This window comes from Salpingoeca rosetta, assembly GCF_000188695.1.
Source record: "Salpingoeca rosetta unplaced genomic scaffold supercont1.24, whole genome shotgun sequence".
Classification (NCBI taxonomy): Eukaryota; class Choanoflagellata; order Craspedida; family Salpingoecidae; genus Salpingoeca; species Salpingoeca rosetta.
Genome location: NW_004754910.1, coordinates 867,926 through 880,178, shown reverse-complemented (window position 1 = coordinate 880,178; position 12,253 = coordinate 867,926). Strand labels below are relative to the sequence as shown.

Below are 12,253 nucleotides of genomic sequence, written 5' to 3'. Positions count from 1 at the left end.
TTTTATACACACACACACACACACACACACACACACACACACACACACACACACACACACACACACACACACACACACACACACACACACACACACACACATCACACACACGTTACCCCCCCCCCCCAAACAGACACGGTGTTTCAGCGGACGATCATTCCATATGCAAGTGCGTTTGGAATGGAGGCAAACGAAACGAGCGTGCTGTCCTTCTTGGAGTACATGGAGGACCACTATGCCGCTTCCATCAAGAACATTGAAGACATCGAGCTGCCTGCGTACATTTTCGCGTCGCTGCCAACGCAATCACCGTCAACGAAGACTGGTGGCGAAGATGGCGAAGATGATGGTGGGAATGGTGACGATAATGACGAGGACGCTACTGCCAGTGCCAGTGGCAGTGATGGCATTCACAGACTGGCGTTTCGTGACTTTCAAATCCCAGGTGAGCTGCGTTTGTTTGTTTGTTTGTTTGTTTGTTTCTTTCTTTCTTTCTTTCTTTCTTTCTTTCTTTCTTTCTTTGCACATGTGTTCGCCAAACTTCACGCAATACTCGCCAACCCTCGCGGCCTCCCCGCCATGACCCTTCGCGTGAACCACAGAGTGCATCGGCCCACATGTGTCGGAGATTGAGACGCGCACGAAACAGTTTTATCTCGGACCGGCCGGCAGCGGCGCACCCATGCACGTGCACAGGTCAGCTCGATGGTGGTGGTGGTGGTGGTGGTGGTGGTGGCGATAACGACGTGTGCTGTTTGTGCTTTGAAGATGGTTCGTGTGATGGCGGCCTTTGCGGCTTCGGTTTCGTTGCTTGGGAACAGACCGCATGCTGTCCACCGCCCAGCTCCTCCTCCAACCGCCTCTCTTCTCCACGTCACACAACACACAACACACAACACACATCACACTTCACACACCACCACAGCGGTTCGTGGAATGCGCTCGTGTATGGGCGGAAGCGGTGGTTTCTCCTGCCGCCACCGCTGGCCATCTACTCCAAACAGCACCCGCACGACTTTATCGACGAACAACTGCCCGCACTCAGGTGCGAGTTTTTTTTGTTCGTGTGTGTGTGTGTGTGTGTGTGTGTATTCTCGTGCTTGCTTGTCGACTCAACTTGTTTTGCTCCTGTTCGTGTCGTTGAAGCGTTGTGTCACACCTAGCAATCTCAACCCTGTTCACACTCATACACACACAACACAACATACACACAGGGCGCGTGGTGCTGTATTGGAGTGCATTCAGGAGAGCGGGGACGTGGTGTTTGTGCCTGAGATGTGGGCGCACGCTGTACTCAACGAAGCAGAGAGCATCGGCTTCGCTTCGGAGTTTGCATGGGGCGGGAATGCGTTCTCCCTCCCCGCACCTGATGACGTCGATGATGGCAGTGATGGTGATGATGATGGTGAAGAGGAGGAAACGCATGGTCGATGATGGCAGTGATGGTGATGATGATGGTGAAGAGGAGGAAACGCATGGTCGATGATAGCAGTGATGGTGATGATGATGGTGAAGAGGAGGACACACATGGTCAATGATGGAGTGTGGTGTTGGTTCGTACACGGTTATATCATTTCAAGACACATCTTGCTGGTGCAAGACCATCGCTGTTCTTCCGTGTGGTATCATGTTCTTACCCCCCCCCCTATTCACATCCTTACGTTCATGTGCATGTGCTGGTCCGCATGCCGCGTGTGTGTCGAATACATTGCCTCGCTTCACTTGCACGCTGAACACTGGTCGTGCATGGGGGTGTTCTGTCCTTTATTTGCGAGGGCTCCATGTAACATGTGATGTAACACACCGCATTGCCGCACAGAGAGAGAGAGAGAGAGAGTGCGACAACGCACACATACGCCTAAACACCTACACAACAAGTCCACACGTATCTTCACACCCAGCACAACAAACAAGCAAACACTCAACACAAACAAACAGACAACAAGCAGCACAATACTCAACACGCACACGCCTACAACAGCAAACGCAAACAGCCACATTCAACACAAACAGCCACACTCAACGTTACACACACATACGCACACATACGCACACACACACACGACCACGGCCAGCCCTACTCCTCGCTGGGCTCCGCCGTCTCGGTCTCGGCTTCGGCGTCGCCTTTGGTGTGCGGGATGGGCTCGCCAGCAAAGTGGGCAACCACACCCTCGTGGAACATCTGCCGCAGATGCGGCACTGCAAACATGTCCACGTGCCCGCCGTTGTCCAGCTCAATAAACTGGGCGTGCGGGATCAGCTTCAGGATGGTCTCGTGGTTGTGGAACGGCACGACAATGTCCTTGTTGCCCCAGACGAGCAGGATGGGCAGCTCCTGGCGACGGCCAAGCTCCTCAAAGGACGCCGTCAGCCCGCCAAACTTGAAGTTGCGCACGGTGTTGATGAGCGCCTTGCCGTGTGCCGGGTGGTGCTTCGCCAGCTCTGCGCCGCGCTTGAGCGTGTTCTCCAGATGCTCCTTTGCGCCCTCGCGCGTCGGGTCCGCGTACGACCGCGCAGCGCCATCGGCGATGGTCTTCTTCGACGCCATGGACAGCAGCGCCTCCCCGAGCCCGGGCACCTTGACCAGGGACGCCAGGAACGGCATGTCGTTGGGCAGGCCCGCCGGGCACACGAGCACGAGCTTCTTCACCAGGCGAGGGTGCATGTGCGCAAACTTGGCGGCGATGGCGCCGCCCATGGAGCTGCCGATGAGGTAGATGCCCTTCGCGCTCTGGTAGTCCGTCTCTTCCGCCACGGCGAGCAGCAGCTCCGCCACCTGCGACGTAAACAGGTGCACGTCGTTGTACACGTGCTTCGCCGGTGCGTCCGTGAACCCACGGCCGTACAGGTCAGGCAGGAGGCACTGGTAGCCGAGCGGGACCAGCTCCTCCGCCAGCTTCAGGTACGCGGCACCCTCCGCGCTGATGCCATGCAGGCACACGACAAGCGGCTTTCCTTGCGGCTTTCCGAGCAAGCGGTAGTGCGAGCGGCCATAGCTGCACTCAAAGAACGTCCCGGGCGCCTTGGCGCACATCTCTTCCGACGGCTGCTGCGACATGGTGACCTGTGGTTGACGTGTGGTGGTGGTTGTGTGGTGTTGTGGTTGTGTTGTTGTAAATGGAGCGTGCGCGTTCATCTTCGTCCACGCATCCTTTTGTCAATCTCGATGATGAGTCATCACCACCACTGGCCAGATGATTCGATGCACAAACACAACACCACAACACAAGCCACAGAGTACAGCCCAGATGCTATGTGCACTTGTGTGTGTGTGTGTATGTGTGTGTGTGTGTGTGTCTGTGTGTGTGTGTGTGTGTGTGTCTGTGTGTGTGTGTGCTTGGTTGCAGCTTTGCTCGGCCGCTTGGTCACTTAGTCACTTGCTTCCTTCGGTTTGGCTTCGTTTACAAAGGACAGGTATGTGCAGCAAGCAAGCAAGGGAGGAAGGAAGAAGGGAAGAGAGAAGTCTGCCTTGTTTGACATGATGAGGGCTTTGAGCACCCGCTTGGCTTTGTTCATGCGCACACTCCATGTCTGCGTTGCTGCCTACTTGCGGAACGGCTTGAGCATGTCACATATGTTGTCAAAGGCTTCCTGGATCTGTTCTCGTGACTTGGCCCCTGTAATCACAAGCTTGCCACTGCAATCACAGCAGACAACACAACACAAGAACATACACGTGAGGGACGTTGGATGCAGCATGAATGCAGCGGTCCATTCGCGCATGACGCAGTTGTTTCAACACAAACACGCACACGCACGCACACACACGCACACGCGCGCGCACGCACTTGCATACCTGACAAAGCAGAGGACGACGCAGCGTGGCTCGGCCATGCGAAACACGAGTCCCGGAAACAGCTCAGGCTCATAGCTGTGCATGATATCCAGTTGATGTGGTTTGAGAAACACAAAAGACCACACCTCACACGCTCACGACGCAAAGGCGATTGCATTGTACATTCACACCTACCCACACCCATTCACACAACCCACCCCCGCTACCACCACACACAAAACAGCAAAACTCACGTGGAGAAGACGGGGTAGTGTGCCTGGAGGGCTTCGAGGCGAATGGGAAACCGACAGTCGCACTTGGCCACCATGTTCTGAACCTTGAAGCCATCAAACCTCACGCGGGCTGCTTCCTCTTGCTCGCCCTCCTCCTCTTCGTCGTCGTGATCTCGTTGCCCACCGTGTTCCGTGAGCATCGCCGTGGCTGCTTCCCGTGCGGCCGCCTTCTCTGCTCTCTCCTGGTGAGTGCAGATGTGTTTATGCAACAGGTGAGAGGGCGTGACGGTGTGCGTCAAGCGGTGAGGTCACAGGCCACAGCCGTTGAGACTTGAACTTCAAGCGCGCGCACACACACACACATACACAGACACACACACACACAGACACACACACAGAGGCACACACACACACACACACAAACACACATGCAGGTTTCAACGAAGACACCAACCAGATGGAGGATCTTCCTGATGATCTTGGCAAACTTCTTTGCTGCTGCCCGCGCTTCCTCTGGACTGCTCATGTGCAGAAGTAAGCAGGTTTGACAGTTCACCACGAGGAATGAACGTCAACACCAAATAGTGGAAACAGCCCAAGCAAATGAACACACACTCACACACCCACACACTCACACGCTCACTCACACTCACGTGTACACACACGCACTTATACACACACACACACACACATACTCACACGTGCACTCACTGACACTCTCTCACACACATGCACACACCCACCCCTTGGTGCCGGTGCAGATGAGCTTGCCCGTGGCGAAGACAAGCGCGGTCGCTTTCATAGGCCGCCCTGTTCTTCTGCGCGAGGCAATGTGTGATGTGTTCTGCTTCTCCTCATCCCGAATTCTCATGACCATGGCAGAGAACCGCTGTGTGTGTGTGTGTGGTTTGTGTGTGTGGTTTGTGTGTGTGTGTGTGTGCGTGTGTGTGTGTGTGTGTGTGTGTGTGTGTGTGTGTGTGTGTGTGTGTGTGTGTGTGTGTGTGTGTGTGTGTGTGTGTGTGTGTGTGTGTGTGTGTGTGCCTCAACGAAGGCGGCAGGAACAAGATACGTGAATCAAAGTGCCAAGAGCAGAATGCAGACATACACACACACGCTCGCGCACTGTTCCGTACGTTTGGTGTGTACTGTGCGTTTCTGGCGTGCATGGCAATGTACTTGAGATCTAAGGTCAAGCCCAAGTTGACGGTTGCAACGACGTTCCTGTTGATGCAAGGGCCGTGGACGTGCGTGCATGCGTGGGGAGGTGGCAGGGGTGAACTGCTGTTGTGCCGGTGGTGGGGCACACTCAACTCCCGCAGCTCTCACTTACATCCTCACTCACACCCGTGCACTTGCACCATGCACATGCATTCTTGTGTGCCCATCCCACTTACACTATCTCAGGCAGCCCCAGTTGAGCGAGGGTGGCTGCCTGCTGAGCTGCACTTAAGCCACTGCTTGATGCTGCCGCGTGGGTGCTCGTGGCTGCGCTTGCGTGCGAGATATCCTCCGTCGTATCCATACTGACGTTCAGTGGCGTGGTGGTGGTGACGTGATGTGGTGCGTTGTTGCCTGCTTCTGCGTTTGCTTCCTTCGCTGTGTAATGTGTCTTGTCGTGTGTATGCGCGCGCTTTGGGTATACATACGAGCAGCGGCAGAGGGCAAAATTTTCATGCTGTCGTGATGAGGAAACACCGCCTGCTGTGTTGGCGATGATCATCTCCCACTGTGTATTCTGCATGTCACACACACCCACACCCACACAGACACATACATCCCCACACACAGACACAATCACAACACACACACATAGGAGCATATGGTGGGTTCAGGCTTGGTCTACTTGCGGGCGGCACCAAACAGGCTTGATTTGGACTGGAAGGAAGACGGCGAGCCTTGCATCGCCTGCTGCCCGCCAAACCCGCCACCACCACCAGCCTGCAATTCACGGACACACGAGGAAAAAATTCATTGAGCAAATGCGTAGCAATGGTGTTGGAGTGCACACACACACACACGCACACACACACACACATACGAGACACACACACACACACACACACACACACACACACACACACACGAGACACACGACAGCATCAGCATCAGCACACCACATGCATACCGTGTTGGAGAAGCCGCCAAAGCCTTGCTGTGCACCGCCGCTGCCGGGGCTCTGGAACTGCGCAGCAAACACAACACGCACAGTGACAGTGATAGTCGGGAGCGCGATGAGACAAAGGAAAGGTGAACGAGCACACCGTGCAAAGCAGGTGTGCATGTGTGCGTGGGCGAGGGAGTGAGTTGGGGTGTGTGGGTGTGTTGTGGGTATGGGAGTGTAAAACTTGCTTGAAGCGTGTGTGTGTGTGTGTGTGTGTGTGTGTGTGTGTGTGTGTGTGTGTGTGTGTGTGTGTGTGTGTGTGTGTGTGTGTGTGTGTGTGTGCCCCAATACCGATGCGCTCTGGGCGGAGAACGACGAGAATCCACCAGATGCCGGCGGTGTTGCAAATCTGAACATATTTACCCACACAAATGCAGGGCAAGGGATGATATGAGTGGAGAAGTGAGCAACAAGGACAGGCATCAAACAGCAGCAGGAACAGCAACAGCAACAACAAGAACAACAGCGGGCAACACGCACCCTTGTTTTGGTTGGGCCATAGCTGGTGGTTTTGCGGCCTGTCCAAACTGGGCACCCCACTATCAAACACACCAGCAGGTGTGAGCACGACATGCTATCAATGCAGCCGATACCAAAACACCCACACCCACACCCACACAACAAACAAACAAACAAACAAACAAACAAACAAACAAACAAACAAACAAACAAACAAACAAACAAACAAACAAACAAACAAACAAACAAACACACACACACACGCACCCCATCCCCCCCACACACACACCTGGTTGCCTTGGGATTGGGGCTGGCCGCCGAAGAGAGACGTGTTACCGCCGCCACCACCGCTCTTAAAGAGAGAACCACCACCACCACCACCACCACTGCCACTCTGTGCAAACAACGACCCCGGTTGCTTCTGTTGCTGCTGTTGACCTCCAAACAGAGATCCAGGTGTTGTCTGCTGCTGCTGCTGCTGCGGACTTCCTGCAGGCTTCTGCCCAAACAGCGAGCCGCCACTTTGCTGCTGCTGCAGTTGTTGCCCACCACCGAACAGAGACCCTGCTGCCTTCTGTCCAAACAAACCACCTCCGCCCCCACCCTGCTGCTGCTGCCCTCCACCAAACAGCGATCCTGGCGCCTTCTGCCCCTGTCCTTGCTGTTGCTGCTGTTGCTGCTGTGGTGGCGTACCAGCCGGTTGCTTACCAAACAGACTGCCAGTGGGCTTCTGCTGCCCAAAGAGAGAGCCGCCACCACCCCCTTGCTGCTGCTGCTGCTGTTGTTGGGGGCTGCTCTGGGCTTTCTGCCCAAAGAGAGAGCCGCCACCACCACCCTGCTTCTGCTGGCCTCCGCCAAAGAGCGACCCAGGTGCCTTCTGTCCTTGTCCTTGTTGCTGTTGCTGCTGTTGCTGCTGTGGGCTTCCTGCAGGCTTCTGCCCAAACAGAGATCCACCACTGGTCTGCTTCTGCTGTCCACCAAAGAGGGAGCCACCGCCTTGCTTCTGACCGCCTCCCTGCCCAAACAGACTCCCCGTTGGCTTCTGCTGGCCAAACAGTGACCCTGCTCCACCCGTTTGCTGTTGCTGCTGGGTTGCACCAGTCGCATCCTTGCCGCTGGGTGTGGTTGCCTTTTGCCCAAACAGCGAGCCACCAGCACCACTGGGCTTCTGCCCAAACAGCGAGCCACCAGCACCACCGCCGCCTGGCTTTTGGCCAAACAGTGACCCTGGTGCCTTCTGCGCTTGCCCTTGTCCTTGTTGCTGCTGTTGCTGTTGCTGTTGCTGTGGGCTGGTGGTGGTGGTGGACGGCTTCTGGCCAAACAGGGAACCCGTTGGCTTCTGGCCAAAGAGCGACGGCGCCGCCTGCTGCTTGTCTTGCTGCTGACCAGCAGCGGCAGTGCTGCTCTTGTCCTCCTCCTTCGTTGCCGCAGGCTTTGGTGCAAAGGGCGAGCCTGCACCAGTCTTCTTCTGCTGTCCAAACAGCGAGGGCGTGGCAGACTTGCTGTCCACGTCCTTTTCTTTCTGCTCTTCCTCCTTGTTCTTGGCATCTTCCTCCTTGCTCGTGCCTGCAGGCTTGCTTCCAAACAGCGACGGCGTCCCCGCGTTCCCCTTCTCGCCATCCTTGGCGCCTGATGCAAGAAATGCGCGCGCGCGTGTGTGTGTGTACGAGTGAGACACATAATACAAGAAGCAAGCTGAAAGAACGGGTACACAGCGCGCAACGCAAGGTGCAGACCAAACACGCACACATATACACACACACTACACACACTCTCTCACATCTACACACACCTGAACCAAAGCTGAGGCCAGACAAGCTGAGCGATTTCGAAGAAGAAGACGAAGAAGAAGAGCCGCCAAAGAGCGACGAAGATGGCTTGGCTGCGGCCGCTGGTGTTGCTGTTGCAGGTGTCGACTCCTTCGCCTTCTCCTCAGGTGCTGCCGTCTTCTCAGCAGTTCCCGTGCTGGTGGCGGGCGGCTGTGCCTCATCCTCCTCCTCCTCATTCTTGGCGGCAGTACCCTGACCTTCCTGACGTTTCTCCTCTTCGCCACCAAACTTGCTCGTCTGCTTCTCTTCCCTGTCTTTCTTCTTCTCATCCGCCTTCTTGCCAAAGCTCTCCCCACTAAACGTGAGGGGCCCCTTCGTTGTCACACCGCCGCCACCGCCGCCGCCACTACTTGTGGTCGCACCAAACCCAAACCCCGACTTCTTCTCCCCATCACCCTTGTTCTGCTGCTGTGGTGTGGCTGGCTTGGCTGTTGTGCCAAAGCCCTTGCTGCCCATGCCAAACGAAGTTTTGCTTTGTGCACCGCCATCACCACTCGGCTGATGCTTTCCTGCTGCTGCTGTTGTGGCTGTACCAGCAGTGGTTGGAGGCGTGGACTTGCTTGCAAACGAGAACGGCGTGGTGGCACCACTCTTGGTCGTGCTTGCAGTGCCATCCTTCAGTGCCCCAAACGCACCAGCGGACGAAAGAGTGCCTGATGGCTTGGCTGTTGTCTTGGCTGCAAACGAGAACTTGCTTCCTTGCGGCATTGCGGCTGCCGCTGCCGTCTTGGAGCCAGTGGCGGCAGTGGCGGAGGTGGCCGTTGCTGCAGCTGCTGTTGGTGGTTTCTGCTGTTCGCTCTTGGCACCAAATCCAAACCCGGTGCTTGTTGGCGTGGCTGCTGCTGTTGTTGTTGTAGCAGCTGCCGTCATGGACTTTGCTGCTGTTGCCTGTGCTTGCGAGGGCCTCACAGCACCACCGCCACTTGATGCAGTTGTTGCCGCCGCCGTTGGCGTCTTTGCACCCGTGGATGCACCTGCAGAAGCACGAGGGGTGGACACCATAATGTGCTCTGCTGGACGGCGGGTCCCGTCCTCCGCTGTCGTTGGGCGTGAGCCAATGGCCGAAATGCCTGCAAGCACGGACTCGTCATCAAACTGGATGAGGGAGTCGTCTGCCGCTGCGGCAACAGACACGTTGAGATCCTTCATGCCGCGCAGCACGCTGATGAGGGCATCCCTGTCCCTGGAGGTGTTGAGGCCAGCACCAGCGCGGTAGCCGCCGCGGCGGGGGTGGTCGCGCTTGCGAGGGGAGCGGGCGGCAACAGCGCCGCCGCTGGGAGGGGGCGGTGGACCATCGGGGCCCATCGTGGTGAACAGCTTGTTGTACTTGAGGTACTGCACCCAACGCAAACAGGCAGTCGTGGCGGTGGCGGTGGTTGGGTGAGCGCGCGTGAGGAGGGGCTGCGGTGTCAAAGGCTCGTGCAAAGGGATGACAATAAGTAGGACAACCCAGTGGAGCGATGAACAGGTGATAAACAGTGCTGAACAATGCTGAACAATGCTGAACAGTGCTGTACAGTGCTGAGACATACGCACAAGGTAACACAGACAGATGGACACAGACAGACAGACACAGACAGACAGACAGACACACACACACACACACACACACACAGACACACACGCACACAGAACTGCCCGCACCAGGTCCCTGTACGACGCGTCGATGTTGCGCATGACTACGGCAGCAGACTCGAGAAAGTGCGCTGGGCGCTGCTGCTGCTGCTGCTGCTGTGTTGCTGGGGCGAGGGCAGCGCGGGCCGTGTCAATGGAGAGACGCACGTCACGCTCCAGGCGTTCCAGTTCCTGAGACGAAATGGAGGGTGAAGGAGATTGGTGAGGTGGTCATCCTGATGATGCACGCACGCGTACAAGCAAGTAGAAACATGCGTACACAGAAAGACAGAAAGACAGACGCACACACACACACACACACACACACACACAGACGCCCACAGACACAGACACACAAACACGACTGACTGGGAACCACGTGCATCCCACCTTCATCTCGCGGGCCTGTGCAAAAGTGAGGGGGCGGTTGCGTGTGCGGCGCACGTAGCTCCTGTTGTTGTACTGCGTCGTCTGGCACACATCCGCAATGCGTTTGGCGGCTGCACAGCTCCGCCCCGCGTCAGCCCTGGCGCGCTTCGTGTCGTGCACACGTCGAGACAGCTGCTCGTAGAGATCATCAACAGCGCGCGTGTTGGCAGCAGCGGCGACGCTCGGCCGAGTGCGGATGCTGTCCGCCGGGTCTGCACGCGACTGCTCCAACACGGCCGTCATATCCGCAATCTCCTTGAGCGCAGCCGCCACAAGCGCATCGGTTGACGGAGCAGGGGGTGAGCCGGATGGTGGCTTCTGCTGCTGCTGCTGCTGCTGCTTCTGTTTCGGCTGCTGTGGGGTGGACGATGGTGGTTGCTGCGGCGTGGAAGGCGTCTGCTTGGGGGTGGAGGGTGCACCTGTGGCGGCACCAAATGCCGACGTCTTCGCTGCTGCGCTGTCAGTCGCCTTGCTGCCAGCACCTTGGGCCGTGGTGCTTGGCTTCTCGCTGATGCCGGTGGCAGCTGTGCCGCCCGTGGGCGTTGGCGTTGCTGCTGTCGTTGCTGCTGGTGAAGATGTGGCGGGGGGTTTGCTCGTGTCCTTGGCAGGGGTGGCTGCACCCTCCTTGCTGCCGAACGAAAACGGCGAGCCCTTACCCTTGTCGCCACCAAACACGGACCCACCTGGCGCGCCTGTTGTTGCGGCTGACTGCGGGGCGGATGGTTTGCCAAACGACAGCTTGCTGCCGCCACTGAAAGGGCTCGCCGTGGACGATGATGACGATGGTGTTGCAAGTGTTGTTGTTGTTGCTGTTGGTGTTGATGTTGGGGCGGAGAATGGTTTCGTGCCCGCTGCCGTTGCCACATCCTTCTTGCCGCCAAACGGCGAGCCAGACGCGAACCCACCGGTTGCAGCAGCTGGCGTCTTTGTCTTGTCGCCGCCAAAGAGGCTGGTGGCGGCCGCTGGCTTTGCGTCCTTCTTGTCACCACCGCCAAACAGCGACGTGCCACTGCCCAGTGCACCTGTTGCCTTGGTTGGCGTCGTCGTCGTCGTCGTCGTCGTTGGTGCCGCCGCGGTAGTCGATGGCTTGGCTGCCGCCGCCCCAAAAGGCGATGCACTGCCCTTCTTATCAGCACCGCCACCGCCAAAGCTGAATGGGGACGCGCCGCCTTTGCTCTGGTCGCCGCCAAACAACGACGTTGCACCCGTGCTCTTGCCAAACGGAGATGACGTGGATGCTGCCGTCGTGGCAGGGGCGGCGGTGCTGCTGGTTGTGCTGGTGGTGGAACTTTTGGCTGTCTGTGTTGCAGGTGTAGATGGTTGTGCCTGTGTTGCAGGTGTCGATGGCTTTGCCGGCGCGTGCTTGCTGCTCGGGAATGGGATGCACTGGTTCATGGGCGTCTGCAGCGCCCGAAACTCCGGCACAGCCTGAAGCGTGATTTGGAGGATGAGGAGGAGGGGGGGGGGAGGGCGGAGGTATGAGGGGAAGTGGGAGAGTGAATTGTGTGACCTCAGGGTGTCGAAGCAGACACACACACACACATACACATACACAGGCAGCGCGCGTACGGTTTCCATACACGCAACACACGCGTGAACATCTACACGGCCGTGCACAAACAACCATGCACACAAGATGGGCCGGACCTGCCCTGCGCGGTACGTCGTGTTGACGAGGGAGTAAGCGGCAATCTTTGGCTTCTCCTCGTCGTCGTCAAAGGACAGGAGGAGGAAGACGGGTCCGGGCGCCAGC

General features: G+C 57.3%; 4 protein-coding genes across 4 annotated transcripts in view; 1 reads left to right on the top strand and 3 right to left on the bottom strand.

Moving 5' to 3' along the window:
* The window catches only part of PTSG_08691 (uncharacterized protein), a gene marked incomplete at its 3' end in the record, with an annotated part of 6,571 nt that extends 5,137 nt beyond the window's left edge, over nt 1–1,434 (top strand). The window contains exons 16-19 of the mRNA XM_004990425.1: nt 134–445; nt 603–696; nt 926–1,045; nt 1,215–1,434. Of these exons, the coding sequence (XP_004990482.1) occupies nt 134–445; nt 603–696; nt 926–1,045; nt 1,215–1,434 (746 nt within the window). The remainder of the gene's footprint in view (nt 1–133; nt 446–602; nt 697–925; nt 1,046–1,214) is intronic.
* A 239-nt stretch (nt 1,435–1,673) lies between these two features.
* Nucleotides 1,674–3,180, bottom strand: PTSG_08690 (uncharacterized protein). The gene has a single exon (XM_004990424.1). It carries the CDS (start codon nt 3,134–3,136, stop codon nt 2,078–2,080), a length of 1,059 nt encoding a protein of 352 aa, XP_004990481.1. The 5' UTR covers nt 3,137–3,180; the 3' UTR covers nt 1,674–2,077.
* A 205-nt stretch (nt 3,181–3,385) lies between these two features.
* Nucleotides 3,386–5,618, bottom strand: PTSG_12771 (TATA-box-binding protein). Its single transcript, XM_004990423.1, has 7 exons — nt 5,403–5,618; nt 5,142–5,229; nt 4,752–4,897; nt 4,463–4,526; nt 4,030–4,250; nt 3,797–3,871; nt 3,386–3,637 (listed from the first exon to the last, which is right to left on the bottom strand). The coding sequence occupies exons 1-7, from the start codon at nt 5,528–5,530 to the stop codon at nt 3,544–3,546; spliced, it is 816 nt and encodes a 271-aa protein (XP_004990480.1). The 5' UTR covers nt 5,531–5,618; the 3' UTR covers nt 3,386–3,543.
* The window catches only part of PTSG_12770 (uncharacterized protein), a gene marked incomplete at its 5' end in the record, with an annotated part of 7,086 nt that continues 389 nt past the window's right edge, over nt 5,557–12,253 (bottom strand). The window contains 9 exons of the mRNA XM_004990422.1: nt 5,557–5,946; nt 6,134–6,190; nt 6,461–6,518; nt 6,650–6,708; nt 6,918–8,257; nt 8,421–9,792; nt 10,102–10,263; nt 10,462–11,928; nt 12,148–12,253. The exon at nt 12,148–12,253 is cut by the window's right edge and continues 77 nt beyond it. Of these exons, the coding sequence (XP_004990479.1) occupies nt 5,848–5,946; nt 6,134–6,190; nt 6,461–6,518; nt 6,650–6,708; nt 6,918–8,257; nt 8,421–9,792; nt 10,102–10,263; nt 10,462–11,928; nt 12,148–12,253 (4,720 nt within the window). The 3' untranslated portion in view covers nt 5,557–5,847. The remainder of the gene's footprint in view (nt 5,947–6,133; nt 6,191–6,460; nt 6,519–6,649; nt 6,709–6,917; nt 8,258–8,420; nt 9,793–10,101; nt 10,264–10,461; nt 11,929–12,147) is intronic.

What these genes read in the sequence shown, in the direction of transcription:
- PTSG_08690 (XM_004990424.1), bottom strand. Translation starts at nt 3,136, where the DNA reads ATGAACGCGCACGCTCCATTTACAACAACACAACCACAACACCACACA.
- PTSG_12771 (XM_004990423.1), bottom strand. Translation starts at nt 5,530, where the DNA reads ATGGATACGACGGAGGATATCTCGCACGCAAGCGCAGCCACGAGCACC. An exon ending in ACGCACAGTACACACCAAAC is followed by an intron (nt 4,898 to 5,141) that starts GTACGGAACAGT and finishes ACACACACACAG; the next exon opens with CGGTTCTCTGCCATGGTCAT. An exon ending in GTCGTCCTCTGCTTTGTCAG is followed by an intron (nt 3,638 to 3,796) that starts GTATGCAAGTGC and finishes CTGTGATTGCAG; the next exon opens with TGGCAAGCTTGTGATTACAG.